General features: G+C 46.2%; 1 protein-coding gene across 16 annotated transcripts in view; it reads left to right on the top strand.

Annotated features, from left to right (window-relative positions):
* Dock9 (dedicator of cytokinesis 9) overlaps positions 1-20754 on the top strand; it is a 250768-nt gene that overhangs the window by 123056 nt on the left and 106958 nt on the right. For all 16 annotated transcript variants that reach the window (XM_026783249.1, XM_026783247.1, XM_026783251.1 and 13 more), the window contains exons 3-6: positions 12337-12426; positions 16015-16097; positions 18224-18293; positions 19991-20086. In XM_026783249.1, the coding sequence (XP_026639050.1) occupies positions 12337-12426; positions 16015-16097; positions 18224-18293; positions 19991-20086 (339 nt within the window). The remainder of the gene's footprint in view (positions 1-12336; positions 12427-16014; positions 16098-18223; positions 18294-19990; positions 20087-20754) is intronic.

Here is a 20754-nt window from a genome sequence, read left to right as displayed (position 1 = left end):
AGACCTTATTACAGATGGTTGTGAGCCACCATGTGGTTGCTGGGAATTGAACTCAGGACCTTTGGAAGAGCAGCCAATGCTCTTAACCTCTGAGCCATCTCTCCAGCCCCCAATGGAGTGTATAGAAAAAAAGGCTATTGGGTAGATGTACTTACCCAAGGATGAGGTTGTTGAAATGAAAGGCTAAGAAACATGAAATGCATTTAAAAAAAAAAAAAAGAAAAGAAAACAAGAGTCATGTCAGATAGTTACAAAGCAAATGAGATGATCTTCCTCAGCAAGGGACAGGACAGGAGTGTCACTGGACACAGGACAGGAGTGACACGGGACACGGGGGCAGCAGTGTCACGGGACACGGGACAGGAGTGTCATGGGACATATTTTTTAAGACTCCCATCCTGGTCCTTTGGGGTCAGTGCTGTCTGTCTGTCTGGGACTTGTGGCTCTCCTGGCCCGCAGGTTCTCGAGTTCCTTTAGAAGCCAATTGAAATCTCATGTCCTCTGAAACTACTTAAGTCCACTGTGGCCTCTCCCTGATTCTTTTATGTCCTGTGTATGTAAATGTTTAGTATGTTGTATAGTCTGTCACTGCCTGCTGCTCTTTCTGACCTAATGTCATCTCTCTGCTGTGGGCCTGAGCAGGGCTCAGTCCAATACCACTCTTCTGTGTTTCTGTCCCGCCTGCTGTCCGTCCCCTTTGTCTGCACAGACCTCTAATCCCTGATAATTTGAACACTGGGAATAGATATATGTTGAAAATGCCTATCAGATCAGCGATTCAGTTTGGTGAATTTCTTAAGTTAAAAAGACATAGGTAAGTTGGGCATAGGTAAGTCCTAGGATTTGAGAGGCAGAGATGCAGGCAAGTGGCTGTGAGTTCAAGGTCTGCCTCGTCTGCCTGGCAAGTTCAGGCCGGCTGGGACCACTGAATGAGACCCTGTCTTTCATTTTTTTTTTTAGCCATTTAAATCAGGTCTTAAGAGGAGTATACTTTCTGGTGGCTAATGGATCTTTTTGTTCCTAAAATTTTATAGTGTTTTCAAAATTGGTAGTTGGTATAACCTTGGACTTTCCAACGAGCAAACTCAGAGGGAAAATTTTAACAGGCTGTGAGTGATAACCTTTTTTCATCAAAATGTTTTGTATCAATAAAAATGATTCATTGCTTGAAGGATGGCAGGGTTTGCACAGTGGAAAGTACTGTCCCTGCCAGTCATGAACTCGGTGGAGACGGCAGGACCTTGTGCTGGTGGAAGAAGTGACATATGTAACCATCTTCATCTGTCCACTCCGTCTCACCTTCAAGTGTCTCCTGGCTGGTTCCCTGAGTTACCGCTGCCTGTGTAATTTTGTATTGCCATGGAGCCTAAAAGACAGTCAGGAGATAATTTATGGGTGTCATTCCTATTTCATGAACGTTAGACCGAGGCGTCTGCTATAAGCCAGGGATGATGTTTGTATGGGGAAGTGGAGAGAGCATTTACTCCACTTCCGAGTTCGTATCTGAAGATCTGAGCCACGATGCAAAAGACGACGGTGCAAGATGTTCTGTAGCTGCCCGAGTTGCAGGAAAAGGATGTCTGTCCGTGGATGAGCAAACGTCACGGTGTTTGCTTGTGGTGGGAAAGGAAGGGAGATGCTATGGGTGTGTATCGCCACACCTCGGCACACCACATTCTTTAAAAAGAGTGTTTGGTTATAGGATTCCTAGCTAAACATGGGTGTGGGTCTGCTTGCAGAGTCAGAATGAGGTGTCGTACCTCAGGAGAACCCCGTCTTGAGAGACCCATGGTGCATCGTCCACGCCTGACCGGGAGAATTTAAGATGCAGCTGGAGATGATGAAGGAACACCAGTTCTAGGAAGTGTTTAGATTCAGGACAACCTTTGCGTGGCCTCAGGATTGTATAGGGAAATGTGGGAACTCCATTTCCCTGTCAGTAACATCTTGATTTTTACTTTCCCCCTGGTTCTTTTCACTCACACGCAACCGATAATTATCTGCGAACCAGTGGCCTGGAGAGGAAGCCAAGCGCCAGGACTTACAAAGGCCTGGAAATCCCTGATCTCATTTCCCATCTACCGTTTGGAAAAGAAAATATTTTTCAGCACTGTTTTTCCCTTGATAGGTATTCCCCCCACAATGAAGCAATCTCAGGACTTCATTTTTGACTTTTTACTAAAAATGTTCTTTTTGTAAATTCCTTGAAAATTTGTCACCTGGAATTTGGTGTCCGTCAGTGTGATTTTATGTGACCAAGGTGGGATAGACGTTCATGTCTAGGGCTGGACCTACCTGGAAAAGTTGATATACAATGTTTCTGAACTGACATTTCAGAATGGCCTTTAGGAGGTGAGAGTTTTCTTTCTGTTCAAGTATAAGAAAGTGAGTGATGAGTTTCCACTGTGGAATGATCTGGGAAGGACTAGCTGGCTTCTCAGGAGGTCGGCCTCTGGCTGGGTTGAAGAGAACATGTACGTAATGAATTCTCATAGCCTGTGTGAGGATATTCGGTGGTTTTGTCTGGGGCTTAGGGCTATACACACAGAGCAGAAGCCCCAATTTCACACTGCTAAACACCGAGGAGAGGAGATAAAAGAAAGCATTGTGGGTACTTGTAAGACGCCAGAGTTTAAAGCAGGTTCATTGTCATTGCATAAGTCACAGTCCATGACATCCTGTTATGTAAATTTCAGCATCCACTAGCGTATCCAGGTGCTGACAGCCTGAACTCTCTCATGCCCACACAGAACTAGAAGTCAGGACCAAGAGAAAGGACCAGCTAACCTCCAATGTGGGAGACAGAAGCTGGGTGGGCACCTGCTCCTAGGAAGGAGGAGGAGGCGGGACAGGTGCAGGACAGAGATGCACCAGTAGCCCAGGCTGCACTGTGGCATGGGTGTAGATCTGCTGGCCTGGTGTGTATGAAGCCCCGGAGTTGATCCCAGAATCATCAAACAAAACAAACCGGGAGGGGAAGCCGCCATCACCTCACTGCTGCAGGGACAGAGAGCCCCAAGGGTGGAAACGTGGGGGGTCGCAGAGTAGCTACGGAGAGAGAACCCATATTCTTTTTTTTTTTTTAAAGATTTATTTATTTATTATGTACACAGTGTTCAGCCTCCATGTATGCCTGCAGGTCAGAAGAGGGCACCAGATCTCATTACAGATGGTTGTGAGCCACCATGTGGTTGCTGGGAATTGAACTCAGGACCTCCGGAAGAGCAGTCAGTGCTCTTAACCTCTAAGCCATCTCTCCAGCCCAAGAACCCATATTCTTAAGAGAGTCGTTGTCAGGTGACAGCAGACCCCGGAAGATCACGAGAAATGGACTTTTCTTCTGTCTTTGTCGGGTCATCCTTTGTGCACTGTAAGTTGTTCTTCCGAAGGCTATCGTTTTGGAGTTTTCCGTGTTTATCTAGAATTATTTTTATTTTTATTTTTTTTAATTTATTTATTTATTAAAGATTTCTGTCTCTTCCCCTAGAATTATTTTTAAATTCTTGACAAAGTGTGTTGGTGCGTGTGAGTGCTGGTGCCAGTGGAGGTTAGAAGCCTAGGAGCCCCAGGAGCTAGAGTTGTAGACGATTGTGAGCCACGTGACTGAAGTGAACCTTCTGGAAGAGGGTTGTAACCACCGGGCCGTGTTTCCAGCCCTGGAGGAGTGTGCGTGGGGTGTGTGCATGTGTGTGCCATTGTCGGAGGGGGTCAGAGAGTGTTGGCTTCCCTGGAGCTAGAGTTGCAGTCTTTTGTCAGCTGGCCAGGAGGTGCTAGGAATTGGTCTCCCCACCTCTGCAAAGAGCAGTGTGTGCTGTTAACCATCTCTCCAGCCCCTTTCTGGGAGTTCAAATTAAATTTCTCCCTACACTAAATGGAATTCGTTCTCCAGGCTCTTACAGGTGATCTAAACAGTGGGGTGGGGGAGGGGCCGCTTCTCTGTGAATGGCGTCGTTAGAGGTGAACAGACTCCGTGTGGGCATGGAAGGCTGGGACAGGAACTCGGAGGTGTGTGGTGTGGGAATGCCCTGCATGAATGTGAGTTTCCAGCGTAGCTTGGTGCTGGGGTCATTCATGAGCAGCTCATGTGCTTTGGAACAAATGTTTCTGCCGATCCTTGGAGAGTCGCCATCGCTTCTGTGTGCAGTCAGCCAGCTGCAGCACCGTTCCCAGAATCCTCTCCTGCTGCGGTTTTGACGTTGCCCTGGATCCAAAAACATTCAATGTACAGACCAACCCAGCCACGTGGCCTTTCCAGGAGACATCAGAGTGACAGAGTTCTCCAGACACACGATACACCGCACAGCTGGTCAGGCCTAGAGAGGGAGGGAAGGGGAGTAGGGAGCCCTCCTGATAATAAACCGTAGTTGAAACTGGAGATAACTTTAAAACATTGATGTGGATGCTGCATTCCTTTGGACTGACTGAACATATTAATAATTAACAAAAAAAAAAACCCATCTCGGGCTTTCTCATGTGAGGAAGGTGGTGGGCTGGGCCGGGGGACACCAGTTTCAAGAGCCCCGTGTCTTCTGCGTCTCCTGGCGCTCTTTGTGCTGTTCATTTCTCTCCCTTCCCTCAGGTAGCTTTCACCGACTAGGCGTTGTCCTTTTCCGTGTAAATGGAGCCGTGATTTCTCAGATAAATGCCTAAAATTTGCAGCGGTCCGAAGGGATAATCCTATGAATAAATAAAGCCAAAATAGTGATAAATCTGCCACGTTCTGCAACAGATTGTGAGGCGGCTCTCAAAGCCGGTCACGTTTTGGAGGCGTGGTAGCGCATGCCTATAATCCCAGCACTTGGGACGTGCAGACTGAAGGGAACTTCAAGGCCAGCCTTGGCTACCAAGTGAGTTTGAGGCTAGCCTGTGTTACTTGAGACCCTAGTGAAGAAGAGCCTACAGTTCTCTGACCCAGTGTTTCTCACCAGTGGCTGAGCCAAGACGACCCACCCAAGGCTGTCTGCCCAGTGCCCCTTCTCCCTTCTCCTGGGAGAGCAGCCACACGCCCTCTTCTGTCTGTCCTTGGCGTCTGTTTTTCTGTCTGAGTGAGGCTACCCCCAGCTTTCTGCTCCTGGATCATCACCAGCCCTGCAGCTGGCTTAGGTTAGAGCCCACCCACTTCTCTGAGGTCTCTTCTCCAGTTCATTGTTCTCGGGGTCCCTGGGGGAAGGGTGGGCCCTTTGTTCAGGCCTCTAATTAAAATCTTATAACGTGTGATATTTATATGCACAGTGGATATGCATACTTCCTCCCCAGGAAGTAGGAGTATTCTTTGAATAGTTTATGACGTCGTCAAGTGAGTAACCAGCGGTGTGGAGCGGAGGGGAGTAGAAAATAAAGATGAAACCCGACTCCGTGCTTTCGGCAGTTCGTATTTTTTTTGAACCATATAGTGAGTCTTCCGGCTTTGTGTTTGGTTCTGAAAAGTAACTTGGGCATTGTAAGTCAAAACACATGCGGTGTTCACCTTTTCTCTTTTTACTGAAATTTCCCCCCTCTTTGGGTTTCTCATAGACTGGTTGCCAGCACTCAGCTGTTGGGAAGGGGCGGGACTCAGAATTCCCACAGAGGAAACCTGGAGGTCCTAAAAGGCCAGTTTATGGATGGTGGAAAGTTCAGGCTTTCTCCAGGATTACACAGAGGAGGAGAGGCAAACCTCCCCTCGAGAGCTCTTGGGTTTCCTGGCTTCTATTCGGAACCCTTCCCAGTGTCCTTCCTCAGATTCTGCCTTAGGAAGTTTAAAGAAATGGTTGGCTTCAGATTTCTCCTCCTTGGAACCTGAGCTTATGGGTGTGGGGGCGAGAGGGTGGGGAGTGGAGGAGGGGGTGGAGAGAGGTAGTGGGGGGGGTAGTGGGTAGTGTTTACGGTCACATGTGTAAGATAGATCCCCTCATCCCCTTGGGGTCTGGACAGAGTTTAATCTCAGTAGATAGGATTGCAGCCTTTCCTGGGGCAGAGCCAGGACAGGGGGAGTTGCCAGGTAAGGAACTGTTGCCTGCCGTGCTGTGTTCCCCCCCTCTCCCCAGATGGTCCACACAGCTCAGAACTTTCCTACTCTGACCTTATAGCTAGCTGGGGACCATCAAAATGTTTGGAGGGAGTCATTTCAATCAAGAGAAAAGTTCTTAAAGTAAAAATAATCTACTTGAATGTTTGAATTTTAAACCCTACTAGGAGATGGTAGTCCTGGGTCTGGTGACAAGGCTGTTGGTCCCACTGCATTCCATGAAAATGAAGAGTTTGGCTTGGGGCTCTCCAGGGTCCACACTTCCTTCAAAGTGCCTTTGGGGCAGAGGACATTTCTCCTTCCTTCAGTTTCAACTGTTGCGCTGGTTCCTTGGAATTCCTCATGAGAAGCTAGTCTGTCCCTGGAGAAAGTAAACCAGGGGTTTCCCAGCGTCAAAGGCCGTCGGTATTTAGCCACACCAGCAGATGGAAAGTTTTTATTTCTAAGTTGTGTTTTAAACTCAGAGGTTTCCATCTTGCTAGTTATTGGGGGGTGCTTAACTATACTTCAGTCTTCAGATGCCAGCCACCTCTCACAGTGTGAGAAAGTCTCCTGTCCCCTTTCCTGTTAAACACTTTCTTAGTAGGACAGAGATATAACTGGGTCTCCATTTCCCCAGATTCCCTGTCTGTGGATTCAGACGACATCAAGCTGAAAATATTTGGAGAAAAGAGCCTGGGCAGACAGTGTGTGACTGTCCCCTAAGAGGTGCAGCATAGCAGCTGTTTATACAGCCCAGTACCGAAGGAGGTGTGAGAAGCAGCCGGGAGAGACTGAGAGTTACACAGGGCAGTAAGCCAGGCTCTGTTCAGATGCCCACCTAAGATATATGGGAGGTCTTAGACCCAGTCCTTCAAGATCACTGAGTGATGCTGTAATTTAAACATTCAAAGAGTGGAGCATTTGTATTAGGACACCTTATAAACTACCTTAAATTAGTGGAGACTTCAAAGTTGCATCGAGTTGGCCTCCCTTTAACCTCTACAGAGAGAAAGAGTCGTGTTGTCCCCATTGCTGTGGATGAGGGAAATAAACAGGAAAGATGAGGTAATTTACGCCATGTCGTAAAGCAAGCAGGAGATTCATTGAGAAGAAAACAAACACTGGGGTTGTTATTTACCGTTTTTGATGTTCGTGTTTGGAAATTGGATAAAGACCTGTCCTTTATCAAAAGTGGTTATAAGGGACAGGAATGGGGCTACAAGCTCGTCATGGCTGCACACGCCTTTGGGCTCAGCAGCAGGAAGGCCGTGAGCTAGGGCCACCCTGCGGTGTGTTGTGAATTCCAGGCCGGCCCGTGCTGTGCGGTAGAAGCCCCTGTACAGTGTTAGAGAGAAACTTAGCTCATTCTTTAGAAGGGCTCTGGTACTCGCTGAGTAGCTCTTAGGAGATTGACTTGAACTGTTTTATAAGTCCGATAAATGAAACTATAGAAATTTAATGTTAATTGGTTTGGCATAGAGAAGACAATGGTCTGAAAGTAATTTTTAATACACAAAATCTATAGAGATGTTAAAATAGAACATTAGCTTGTGCTTAGACGTCCCTTGTCGATTTATATAATGGATCAGAGAGCATTCAGTCTTCATAGGAAAACCTTATATGCAGTAATGGGTGGTGATTGGCAGTTCCCTTTTCTGTCCCCATTGACTGTTTTCTTCATTCCTGAAACATTTATCGGGTATTCATCGCAGAGATACAAGCAGGGGAGATGGCACTTGGCCTTAAAGGAACTCAGAATCTAGGAGAGGAAAAGGCATGTGCCTGCAGGAGAATGCTGGATAATGTCCCAGCTGCCAAAACAGGTCTCAGGGACATTGTTTTGAAGTTACTGAATGATAGGGTCAAGCATCAACTCTTCAGGCTCATAGACCAGATATTTGGTCAATGTGACCAGACTGAAGGGAACTGATGTGCATTTGCTGACTCCACAAGAAAAGCAAAAATAGTATTTTATTAAAGTACGTTGGAATTTCTTTTTAAAAAAAATAGCCAATCTCAATATTTTTGTTGGCTTTGTGTCTTTTCCGTGTTAAGAAAGTCAAAATGGAAAGCGTGTTATAAAGAAGTGAATTGTCGAGACTGGGCTTAGAGTGAAGGTCATGAAGACGATAGTTGGTGGCGTTAGTGGCGACTTCTACATTCATGACAAGTCCGCTAGACCCTCAGGGGATCTGACCTGAAGGATTCCAGCCTACTACACAGGTCCTGCTCTTTCTGTGACCTGATTTATCCCCTGATTGATTAAAGTGGTAGGTTTAGCTGAAAGTCAGTTGGAGTTCAAAGGCAGTATTTGACAGAGAAAATATACTTAGTCCTAGACTGTCTGTCGTCTGTCTATATATCCATCCATCCATCCATCCATCCATCCATCCATCCATCCTTCCTTCCATGAATCCACCCACCCACTCACCTACCCACCCACCCACCCATCTCATGTGCATGTATCCCAGGCTGGTCTGGAACTCGCTATACTTCTGAGGATGACCCTGAACCTTTGGTTCCCCCACCTCTATTTTCCAAGGACTGGGGCTCCAGGCATGATGTGCTCTCAGGCTTAGTTTACTCAAACCCAGGGCTTTGCCCAGGTGAGGCAAGCGCTCAACCAACTGGTCTCCATTCCCAGTCCAGCCCTATTTTTTAAAAACATAGGTGATCTCGTTCATTTTGTTTTGGTCTTATCTTTAGGTGTCTCCCTTGCCCGTTCTTGATACAACTTGAACCCATCCTTCACCATTTCAGCGTAAAGACCGATACACCTTTGTTTGATGTTCTATTCTGTTGGATTTGGAGCCCCGCTGTTTTCTTCCACGTCATCCTGGAATTCAGTGCCCCTGTCCGGATGCCCTTCTGGATGGAGTACTCTAAGACGTATTTCCTTCTCTTGTATGTGTTTCATGAGAGTAGCAGATATGTCTTATTAAATATTGTATCTTTAGCCATCGGATTCATCTGGAGGAAGGCCAGGACCCAGACAAGGTTTGGCTAGATAGGTAAATATTTATGCTGAGCTCTTAAGTGATTGTTAGAATATTTTTCATGAAGGGAAGACACTACAGTTTGCACTTGGGATTCAGCGGATACCCACTTTTTACCTAGTCACGTGACCTCTTTGGGGCACCAGCTGAGTCAAAGGAAACCGGGTTGCAGCAGAGTGTCTCTCAGGCGTGCTCCATCCTGTGAGTACAGCCTTCTTCAGCACTGTGCTGCTCGGCCGCTCCTGCTCCCTTACCACCATGTTTGATTTTTCTGTTGAGCAACAAACCACCCCGGAGCCCAGTAACTTGGCAGCATTGGTTCTCTGGTCCAGGCCCGGCTGACTGCTTCTGCTTTAGTTGTTATCCAGGGAGGCTGTATCTACAATGGCCTCTTCTCCTGTGTTGTAACTGCCTTGGGGTAGCGGGGCATTTTTCTCTGTATAATATGGTCCCTCTCTATGGCCATCTTCTACTGTTTCAGTGTCTCAAAATAGTGGAATTTTTAGAAATATGTTTTTACCAACTCCTTGAGATTTTCATGATGCGTACAATGTTTTGATCATATTTACCCCTACACCTCACCCCAAGTCTTCCCACCTTCAGACCCCACTCCATCCTAACTTCCTGGCCATGTAGCCCACCGAGTTCACTTTGAGTCCAGTTTGTGCTTCCTGTATCTTCATGGACTTGGAACCATTCATTGAACATGGACCTACACTCCTAAAGAAAACTGACCAGCCTGCTGTCTCCGGCAGCCTCTCTGTCAATTGTAATTGGAGGTTTTTCTCCTACCCACCAGTTCCCGAATAGCTACTCAGAGGTTTAATATTGCTTATAAATGCTTGGCCGATGACTCAGGCTAATTGCTAGCTAGCTCTTACATTTAAATTAACACTTCTTTTAATCTAAGTATTGCCACGTGAGTATGACATTACCAGTTTGGCCAGCTGGAGGGCATCTCCCAGACTCCACCCTTCTTCTCCTGAATTTCTGCTTGATTTCCCACCTGGCTGTATCCTACCTTGTCATAGGCCAAAGCACCTTTATTTATCAACCAATGAGAGCAACACATATTCATAGCTTACAGAAAGACATCTCACAATAGTCCATGACTCTTCAGCTATGGAACTGTGAGCCCATCCCTCCCTCCGTGCTAGAATCCTGACTGGCGTGGTTTTGTGCAAGTCTTGTGTTGAGGCCTTCTATAGCAGTTTGCACCTCTTTCCCATTTTTTTTTTTTTTTGGTTTTTCGAGACAGGGTTTCTCTGTAGCTTTGCAGCCTGTCCTGGAACTCCCTTGGTAGACCAGGCTGGTCTCGAACTCACAGAGATCCGCCTGCCTCTGCCTCCCGAGTGCTGGGATTACAGGCGTGCGCCACCACCGCCCGGCTCCCTCTTTCCCATGTTTATGATCATGTATGTCCCTAGCATTTCCATGTTTATGATTATATATGTCCCTATCATTTCCATGTTTATGATCACACATGTCTCTAGCATTCCCATGTTTATGATCACGTATGTCGTAGCATTCTCATGTTTATGTTCATGCATGTCTCTAGCATTCCCATGTTTATGATCACGTGTGTCTCCAGCATTCCTTGAAAACAGTTTTACAGTGAAGGTCACCATTTGTTTGAAATATTCACTAAGAAACTAAGACCCGGGTCGTAAGAGTTCCCCAGGGGCAGAGTAGATAAATAATTCACCGCACAGAACTTGGGTGGAGGACAAGAGATGCATCCGTTTCTTTATATAGTGAGGAAACCACCATCTAAATACTGGCTTCAAGATGGCTCTCGAAGATTGGCCTGCTGTGAGGAAATATAAGCGAAGCAGCAACAGCTAGAGAAAGCAGCCCAGGGAAAACCTGAAAGTCTGAAACCATGGCGGTCCAGAAAATAACAATAGTTGACAGATGGGATTGCAAGAAGCTACACAGCAAAAGAAACAGTTACCAGAGCGATGAGCCACCCACCCCAAAGTGTGGAGAAAGTCTTTGACAGTTGCTCCTTCTTCTTTCAAGATTAGCATCCATATTAAAGAACTGAAACAAAATTTAAACCCACAAAATAAACCAAATGATAAGTAGACAAATGAATTCAGGAGCTCTCAAATGAAGAAGTAAACATAGCCAGTAAATACATGAAAAAATGTTTAAGCTATTTATTGGGCAAATACAAACAGAAATTTGGTTAAGATTTTATCTTACCCCCAGTAAGAGCAGCTATCATTGAGGAAAAAATGGGGGCAGGAGAGGTGACTTGCTGCTCTTGCATAGGATGCAGGTTCGGTTCCCAGCACCCATGCGGAGGCTCACAGACATCTGTAGCTTGAGTTTTAGGAAATCTGATACCCTCTTCTGACCTCTGTGGACGCTGGGCATGCATACGGTACACATACATCCAATATAGGCAAAACACTTGTGCACATAGAATAAAAGAAATAATAAATAAATAGAATGATAAAATCAATAATTTGGAGAGAAATGGACCCATATACATTGTTGGCGGGACTGTGAATTAGACCAGCCACTGTGGAAGTCAGAGTGGAGGTTCCTCAGAAATGTAAAAGTAGAGCTACGCACAGGTCTATCTGTGACAGTCTGATTGGAGTCGGTCCAGAACAGCTGCTCACCGTAGCTGTTCGTAGTGGGGTCTTATCCAGCGTGGAGAACAGAGGTGTGTGTTTTCACAGCAGTGGGGTAGGGCAGACTCGGAAGGCAAATGTCACACATTTCCTGTCATGTAGAATCTAGAGGTGTTTTGTTGTTTGCGTGGTTGGTTTTTTTAAGAATCCAGACGAAAGAGAGACTGACTGGAGGAAAGACCAGAAAAGGGTAACAGGTGCGTTTATGGGCACAGTCACAGTATGTGGTGTGTACGTATGGAGATGGCAGAATGAAATTCGTGACTTTTAGTCGGTATGTAAGTCGGTGCTAATAAAATAAAAATGTACGACTGGAATCTCCCGAAGCAAGGGTAGCTCTAATCTTCAGAGGCAAGGGGTGGCTTTCTTCCTGGTCTGTAGAGTCATTTAATAATGAGTGATTGATTAGCCTGCACTGCTACCTAATCTGGGTGCTGGAACTTCAGAATCTCACCTGGAGCTGTTGCCAGTGACCTCAGGAGGCCGCTGTCCTCAGCTGCTGGGGGAAACTGGAGGTACTTTGTATGCTCTGGTCCTATTGCAGGGCCCTCGGCTGCACTGTAGACCTGGCTCTCTGTCTTCACAGGCAGGGAGGGCCCTCTGCTGCACTGTTAGCCCAGTTCTCCGTCTTCACAGGCAGGCCCCTCGGCTGCACTGTTAGCCCGACCCTCCATCTTCACCAGCTCTTCCTGTGTTCTGTTCACAGACAGCCATCCTGAGGCGGCAGGGGCGGTACATGCGCTCCACGGTCCCCGTGAACGCAGAGGAGGAGGCACAGAGCTTATTTGTCACTGAGGTAGGTTTTCATTTTCTCCGCATCACGTGCTTTGTAAAGATTTTTCCCTCCACCCCTGCCTTTCCGCGAATCTTGTTATTTTAATGGATGTTGTCAAAGAGCTGATGATAGTTTGATGACAAGAATTCAGATGGGGTGTTTTGGGTGTGTGGAATGGTCCCAAATACCTGCGTCTCCAGAGTTGACCCTGTGGACATAGACTAAAGGGTGGCTCGTAAGGGGATCGCTGTCCTTAGTGGGGACTTTCGTCATTAATACAGTTGGTAGTGGTTGATTCAGCAGTGCATCATGGGATCTTTCGCTCCGCTCATATGTTTAACCAGGTGATGATATCCACACCTGACCGCCCCGATCTGTGTGCGATAAAATCACTCTATCTGTGTTTGAGCACACAGATCATAGCCTGAACCAAGAGACATCATTACTAGATTGTGTGGTTTCGCTTCCCTTGTGTGTGTGTTTTATTCCTTCAGCTGTTTTTAGGTAGAAGAAACTAGTTAGTTTCTGTAATTTTGTTTCTTGAAGAGTTTCTTCCTTTAGAAATGAGTTTGGGGGCAGCAAGATGGCTCAGTAGAGAAAGATCCCTGACACCAGTTTGATCCCCAGGACCCACACGGAGGAGAAAACCTCTGACCCTCACACCTGTCTGTGACACACACAAGCACAGACACAAACACGCGCGTGCACAATATAGTTAAAAAATGAGTTAGGCCCTTTTCTATGTGGTATTTAGAGGAAGTGTGTTCCTATCAGTAGAACTGCAGGTCAGCTGTGCTTTTAAGGTGAAGACCAATTAAATAAGAGAGTTTTAGTGGAGATGTAAAAAAAAAAATAAGTCTGCATCTAAAGTGTTTAAAGCAGTGTTCTGTCTTTCTGTAAAGATAGTGTCCTGTCCCTTTCCTTTTCACCACACTAGTGCCTTTGATGTACATACTAGGTGTGTTCATACAGGCTTACACACACACTAGGTGTGTTTGTACAGGCTTACACACACTAGGTATGTTTATACAGGCTTACACACACACTAGGTGTATTTATATAGACTTCCACACACACTAGGTGTGTTTGTACAGGCTTACACACACACACTAGGTATGTTTATACAGGCTTACACACACATACTAGGTGTGTTTATACAAGCCTACGCACACACTAGGTATGTTTATACAGGCTTATACACACATACTAGGTGTGTTTATACAGGCTTACACACACACACACACACACACACACACTAGGTGTGTTTATATAGGCTTCCATGCACAGACTAGTTATATTTCTACAGATAAAACCATTTCTTTAAAGGCAGGCTTTGGAAAATGTGACTTCAGAGAAAATCTGGCCCGCAGCCTGTTTTCATGGCTGATGTTTTATCGGTACATGGCCTTGCCCATCTGTTTACATGTTGGGCTGTAGTCATAATACAACCGACTTGAGTAGAGACAGTGAAATCCTGAAAATCACTGGGTTATGACTCTCTTGATGTCCACAGAAGGTTTGCTGACATCTGCCTTAGAGCATGTGACAAAAATCATCACTTAGTTCTCCCAACTCATGAGAAAGTTGGGTTTTTGTTTTTGTTGTTGTTGTTGTTGTTTTAGGGTGGGCAGAACCCTCAGTGGCATTTTTGAAAGACTTGTTTGTTCTTTATTATTGCTTATTTAGCTGTACCTATTTCATGTGTATGAGTGTTCTACCTGCACATGTATGTAGACCACATTCGTGCTGGCACACATGGAGGTCAGAGGAGGGAGCTGAACCTGTGTCCTCTGCAAGACCAATAAGTGTTCTTAACTCCCGAGCCATGCCTCCAGCCCAGGTTATTTTATGTGTGTGTGTGCATGTGTGTATGTATGTTTGTGTGTGTGTGTGTACATAAACACCGTGCACACATGGAGGTCTGAAGGCAACTTGCAAGAGTTCGTTCTCTTCTTCCAACATGGGCCTCCAGAGGATTGAACTCGGGTTCTCAGGCTTGGTGGCTACTTCTTTAACCAGTGAGTCCTTACAAGTTTAAATATTTAGGCATTGCATTTCCCCATTTTGCTTGAAGTTGTAAACAGGTGAGTATTCATATATTCCATTCATAAAAACATTCATGCTACCCCCTTTGTCCTTCCTCCTTGCTTCTCATCACCTGGGAACATGCCTGTGCCTCCGGGTGGCTTCATGTCTGGTTAGAAGTTGGGGCTGTGGCTTGACTTGCAGGCTCTTGCGAGACCATCATAGCCGGATAAAGACAGTAGGGGTGTGCTAGACAGAGTCATGCCTGCCTCCGAGGGGCGCAGCTGTAGGAAAACCCGTAACCACATGTGACTTCGCAAAGCCATATTCCGGGACTTTGGGTTCTAATTTTGAATGTGGTATCTGAAACCCAGGTGTGAGAGTTTTGCTGGAAATTTTGAAAAAGCATTTGTAAGAATAAAATAACATTTTAAAAATGTTTATAGTTGTGTGGTCAAAGGGGGAGAAGTTCTCACCTCCCCTGTCTGACCCTGCTCTTGGCCCTTCCCTCCTGTTTATTCTACCTCCAGAGAATAATCTAAAACACCCACACTGCCTTCCCTTGGTATCGTTTGAAGCAAGGTTGCTTACTGTGTAAGAAAAGTTAAAATTAAAATAAGCACCGATTGTTGTCACTGTTGTGAGTTGGTGACTGCTCAAACAATTGCTGTAAATGAAGTGGGATAAGAACAGGGGCTTTGTTCACAGACAGTTTTACCCTGCCCCCCCCCCCCAGCCCCATAATGAGATCTGGCACAAATACATCTTTTTACGCTCTTTTTCTCTCCCCACTTTTGTGTATGTCAAGAGCTAGCCATCTAGAATTTCACGTGGACTAAGCGGGCTTTAACAAGTGGGGCCTTCAGCTGCTGAATTCCACCCATTCATATGCAAAGATGTAGCCCTGTAAATCATCAGACTACACAGTCCTCAGACGGGTGCCCACGGCAGTGGGCGAAGGGCACCTTGCTCCTGTGTAGTCATGCAGTGAGGTAGTTCTGATGCAGTGTGTGAACACTAGTGTCACTAAAGGAAGCTTAGCAGTGGAGTGCCCGCAGTACACACACACACACACACACACACTGAATTTACATAGTGACTCGTAAGTATGAGCCTGTGTGAGAGGCTTTGGGAATGATGCTGGCTTTGAAACCTCAAAACTCTACATACCTTCTCCAACAAGACCGCACCTCCTAATCCTTCCCAAACAGTTCCACCAACTGGGGACCAAACATCTAAATATATGAGCCTCTAGGGGGCAATTCTCATTCAGACCACCATAGCAGCATAACTTTCTTTTATATAAAAAATAGATTATAAGCCAGGGATAGTAATTGCCATTTCAATGTCTCCATATAAAAACTGCTGTCAGATCATTTATATTGATTACTTGAAACAGTATCTTTCCCAAGGGTCATATTTCACTGGTTCCAAGTCTCACACCTCCTGGAGACTCTGCAGGTAGAGCTTTGACGGTTGATAATTGATGGTAGAACTTTGGAATGTCTCTAGGGTCTGACTCTGCGGAAAGTCACCTGATTTCTGTATCTCTGTTTTTTTTTTTTTTTTCTAAATCCCCCACAGTGCATCAAAACCTACAACTCTGACTGGCATCTCGTGACGTACAAATATGAAGATTACTCAGGAGAGTTTCGGCAGCTTCCGAGGTGAGTGGGCTTCAGGCGTGTGTGTGCTGAGGAAGACGTGTGGCTTCATTTGCACAGTCAGAGTGGTTGTGAGAGCACAGGAGATTTCTGTGTGCATGGTAATATCTTTTGATTGCAAGACTAGATGTCATATTCTGATGGGGTGAACAGCACATAGAGGTGGCTCGATTCTGTTCGGAGAGCCAGAAAGTTTCCATTGAGGTGTGTAAGAGATAAGGCCACTGTAGTGAACTATGATGCAGTGTGGTTTTATGGTTATTGGACTGAACACTTGTCCGCATTTATTAACTGTATGAGGTAACGAGTGTCATCCTGACATTTCCTCCACGTCTTTGAGCATCTCCAGTCCTCCTTACACTGTTCTGCTGCCCCTCCCACCGTTGTCTTCTCTGTGTTAACACACCCCGTCCACTTTCTTGTGTTCACATCCGCTGCACACGCTCCTGGCTCCATAGCGCCTCTCATCCAAGCATGTACTGTGCTTTGAGCATATTCTCCCCTTTCCTGTCCATCCCGTACGTCCTCGGGCACCTTCTTTCATGTCATCTGTGCCTCCATGATTTTTATGTATCTATGTAATCTTTAGGCTCCACATAACATATGTATTTGTGTTTTTTAGACCTGGTATAATTGCTGTAATATGAGTATTTCCAGTTACATTCATTTTTTTTTTAGATACAAAAGCAATTTCATCCTGTGTATCCCTTCCTAGGTTGGTTCCAGCTTAATTCTTGAGAATAGTGCTCTCTCTCTCTCTCTCTCTCTCTCTCTCTCTCTCTCTCTCTCTCTCTCTCTCTCTCTGTGTGTGTGTGTGTGTGTGTGTGTGTTTCTTCAAAAGAATATTTTGGAAAGAACCACGTGAAGGCTATGGTAAATAAATGTGTTAAGAAAGCAAATCTTATACAGTGTTTCCCCAGGTCAGTTCCTTACCTGCTTTGAAGCTTTAACTGCGAGCACGCCGAAAGCAATTGTATTGGGATAAATTTGTAGAAAGGGAAGCAGGGTGTGTGTGTGTGTGTGTGTGTGTGTGTCTACTCAGAGGACTGTTGGAAGACAGCACATTCCACACACAGTCGGCAAAGGGAAGTGCAGCCGGTGCTGGATCAGAGCAAATGGAGACAGGTTGTTTTTAGGGTCATTGTCGCCCCTGGAAACTTGCATTGAACCCAAATTAGTACGTTCTTGAGTTTGTTCCCTTAGTGAGATTTCGAGCCCTTTGTACTTTTCTCTCTGGACCTCTCTGTTTGTTTTCCTACGTGTGTGGCTCAGCCACTCCTTAGAGTGTTCAGCCAAGTTCCTGATCACCTTTTTAAACAGCAGAGGGAACACTCCCTGCCGACTTTATTTTCCCTGCATGGATAGGCTTCTGAGCTCTCTGGTTGCCCAGCGCTCACTTGTTGATTTGAAATAATTCCCACTTGATCTAATAAACCCACCTTCCTGGATTGTCTTCTCAAACTGTCTCCATGTAGGAAGATAACTGACTTCGTGGAGTGTATGTTTACTATGGGGTGGAGTTTAACGGTGGCGAGATTTTACCGTTGAGCATCAGTAAGAATGTCCCATCAAATGGAACATTGTAATAGGATTACAGACTCTGGGTTTTGTCTGGGTTACCTTTACCCTCTCTGAGTTTCCCCTGTCAAGACTGACAACAGCTACCACCAGCTTACATGACACAGGGCATATGTAACGTACCCGGCACACCTAGCATACAGCTGTTCTGTAACTGTAGCTACTGCTGCTGTAGCTGTCGGTACTGTCTGCCATTAATGCCTTCATCACCTTCCACCATTAATCACTTAAAATTCTGTGACCCCGATAATATATTTCTCTCATATTTTAATATTAAGAATTGTCCCACCTAGTCTTTTAATTAGTACCCAGTCCACTTCCTTGCATTTAATAGGCCTCCTCGCTCTAGCAAGCCGTGCCTTCATTTCTACGGTGCTGTGTGGACCTTTGACTGGGTTCCTCAGTTCATTGAGAAGCAGTGACATGGCCTGTGTTATTCTTTGCCAGGGGCCACTGTTGGGCTGGTTATGGGCTGGTTCCTCTGATGGGTGACGATGTAGACTCTATTGATGATGCAGTTACAAAGCAACTTTTCTTTCTTGTTTTTAAAGCAAAGTGGCCAAGTTGGATAAACTTCCGGTCCATGTCTATGAAGTTGACGAAGAGGCTGACAAAGACGAGGTAGGCGCTTGCCCCCTGTCTCTCTTCCCACTCAAGACTCCCATGGCGCAGGCTTTGAGAGAAGAGCCAACCTTTCAGCCCAAACAGGAACGGGGATGTTTAAATGAAGCAAAGGAAATTTTTAAAATCTATTTTTAGGTTGGCTTCAGGTCCCAGCTTTATCTGGACTGCTCAGCATCTCATGTTCTCTGACTTGTGTTTTGTTTTGAGATCACTTGCAAGGGCTTGGATCGGATCTGGCCGCATTGCTAAGAGATACCGAGATGCCCAAGACCTTGAATTTCGGCTGTTTTTCAACAGTGGAAGTGAAATGGCTGTTTCTCCAGTGGCTGCTTTAGTGCGGTCTGACTTTAGTAAGCTCCCTAGCTCTTGGAGAAAGACGGTGCTCAGGGAAGTGTATGAAGAGGGTGAGACCTTTATCAGCTCAGGAAGGGAATCTCATAAACTTAGCGCAGACCCCTCCGTATATTCCGCTTCCTCTCTGTTGGTGCCCCGTCGCGGGTTTAGACCCTTTCCCCTTTTCCCTTTCTTCAGCTGTATACTGAGTACAGCGTTAGCCATCTTTAGAAGGTAATCTTCTAAACATCTTCTAACTATTCTGGAGCAATAGTGTTTCAGAAATAATTCTGAGAAAAGTTAATGTGGCCCACAGTGAACACTTTTAATCTAACCACCACTCACCGGGCAGAGGCAGGTGGATTTCTGAGAGTTAAGGCCAGCCTGGTCTACATAACGAGTTCTAGGCCAGCCAGGGCTACACAGTCTCCATTTTAAAGGTGCTGATTATATGGCCAGGAGGACCAAGCGAAGGCGTGCATGTCGAGGTGCCCAATAGCTTAGGAAACCCTTGACAGGGAAACGATTTCTCAGTCCAATCACAACAATGCCGAAACCGCAAACGCTGATATCAGGGTGGCTCAACAAAGCTGAGCCAGGCCTCCCCACGCTTCTCGGTTTGGTTAAGGGAAGACTTGGCAGTGTCACCTCTGTCTGTTTACGGTCTCTCTCAGGCGTCTCCAGTCTTTGTCACCGCGGACTGACGCTGTCAGCTGTGTAGTCCACACACGATGCGGTCAAGTTACAGGAAAGAAAATCTGAAAAAGCTTTAAGTAACTTAACAGTTTTATGTTGGGCCATGTTTATAGCTGTCCATGACTGTGTGTGCCGGCAGCGGCTGGGGCATGCCCTGGTCCTGTGCCCACTGCCTCACATCCAGATCTCACAGGGAGGGTCTTCCCTTAAAGTTGTATTTTTATTCCAGCGTCTGCCTCTCTTTCCCTCACCCTGTTTTTTTTTCATCTCCTTCCTGCATGGCCTCCTGTTTCCTTTTCTTTATTCACCTTTCCCTGAACCAAGCCTCTGGGAAGCATTTCAGGAATTTTCTTTTGTCCTTTAACCGTGGAGGAGTGTCGCTCAAAAACTTTTTTCATGAAACCGGGTGAGGCAGAAAAACTGAGTGGTATGTGGTTCCTGTGGCTCGTTAAACTCTCAAAAGTAAAAATTTGGCCGGGACTAACCCCGACCCTTAAGGGAACAGGATATCTAGAATTCACCGGTAAACAGCCTCTAGAGGGACATAGAGGCACTGGTGGTAACTGGACCACTTGGCACAGATGGAATGGTTTTCCCGTTGATGAAACTCCCAGAAAATAATCTACACAGGGCAGTAGATTGACGTGGTTTCCCTTCCCTCCTAGGATGCTGCCTCCCTCGGGTCTCAGAAGGGCGGGATCACCAAGCATGGCTGGCTGTACAAAGGCAACATGAACAGTGCGATCAGCGTGACCATGAGGGTAAGAGGGCATATCACCCCGCTTTCCCTCACGTGATACGTTCCCAGCACCCCAATCAGGCAGCTCCAGGGACATCCAACATCTCTGGCCTCCACAGGTACCAGCACTTACAAGGGCATACACAGACATAGACACATAGTTAAGAAAATGAAAATAAAATATAGAGTAAAAGTAGTTTAAGAAGTTATGCAGAAGAGACCAGGGTGAATCAGGGAGGAACGAAACAGCAAGAGGAAGCTCAGGTGAACACAGAGGTAGAAAATAAACCAGGCAAGTACTGACTGCCAGAATCCTGAGGCTCAAAAGTCCTTCCGTGGCATGACGGGAGGACATTCCTTGTTGTGTGAGTGAAGGGCTCTGGGGATGTGAGAACACCTCTGTCTCACAGTTGGACCTCCTCTCCCTACTTTAGGGTGGTTATGTCAAACCTCAAGCTCTGTGGATGAGAAACAGTGAACTATGGATGATGATCAAGCCTTCTTAAAACGCACAGGCAGGAAGGAGCGTGAGCCGTGGTGGGGGATCTTCCTCCAGCCGATGCAGGGGCCAGTAGCATTGACTAACATCCCACTGGGGTTACAGAGTCCTGGTGGCTTCTCAGTTCCCGCTGTCCATCCAGAAAGAGGAGCTGTCTGAGTTTGTCAGTTCCCGCTGTCCGTCCAGAAAGA

This window comes from Microtus ochrogaster, chromosome 17 (genome assembly GCF_000317375.1).
Source record: "Microtus ochrogaster isolate Prairie Vole_2 chromosome 17, MicOch1.0, whole genome shotgun sequence".
Classification (NCBI taxonomy): domain Eukaryota; kingdom Metazoa; phylum Chordata; class Mammalia; order Rodentia; family Cricetidae; genus Microtus; species Microtus ochrogaster.
Note: the sequence above shows the minus strand (reverse complement) of the source record. Positions and strands in the feature narration are given on the sequence as shown.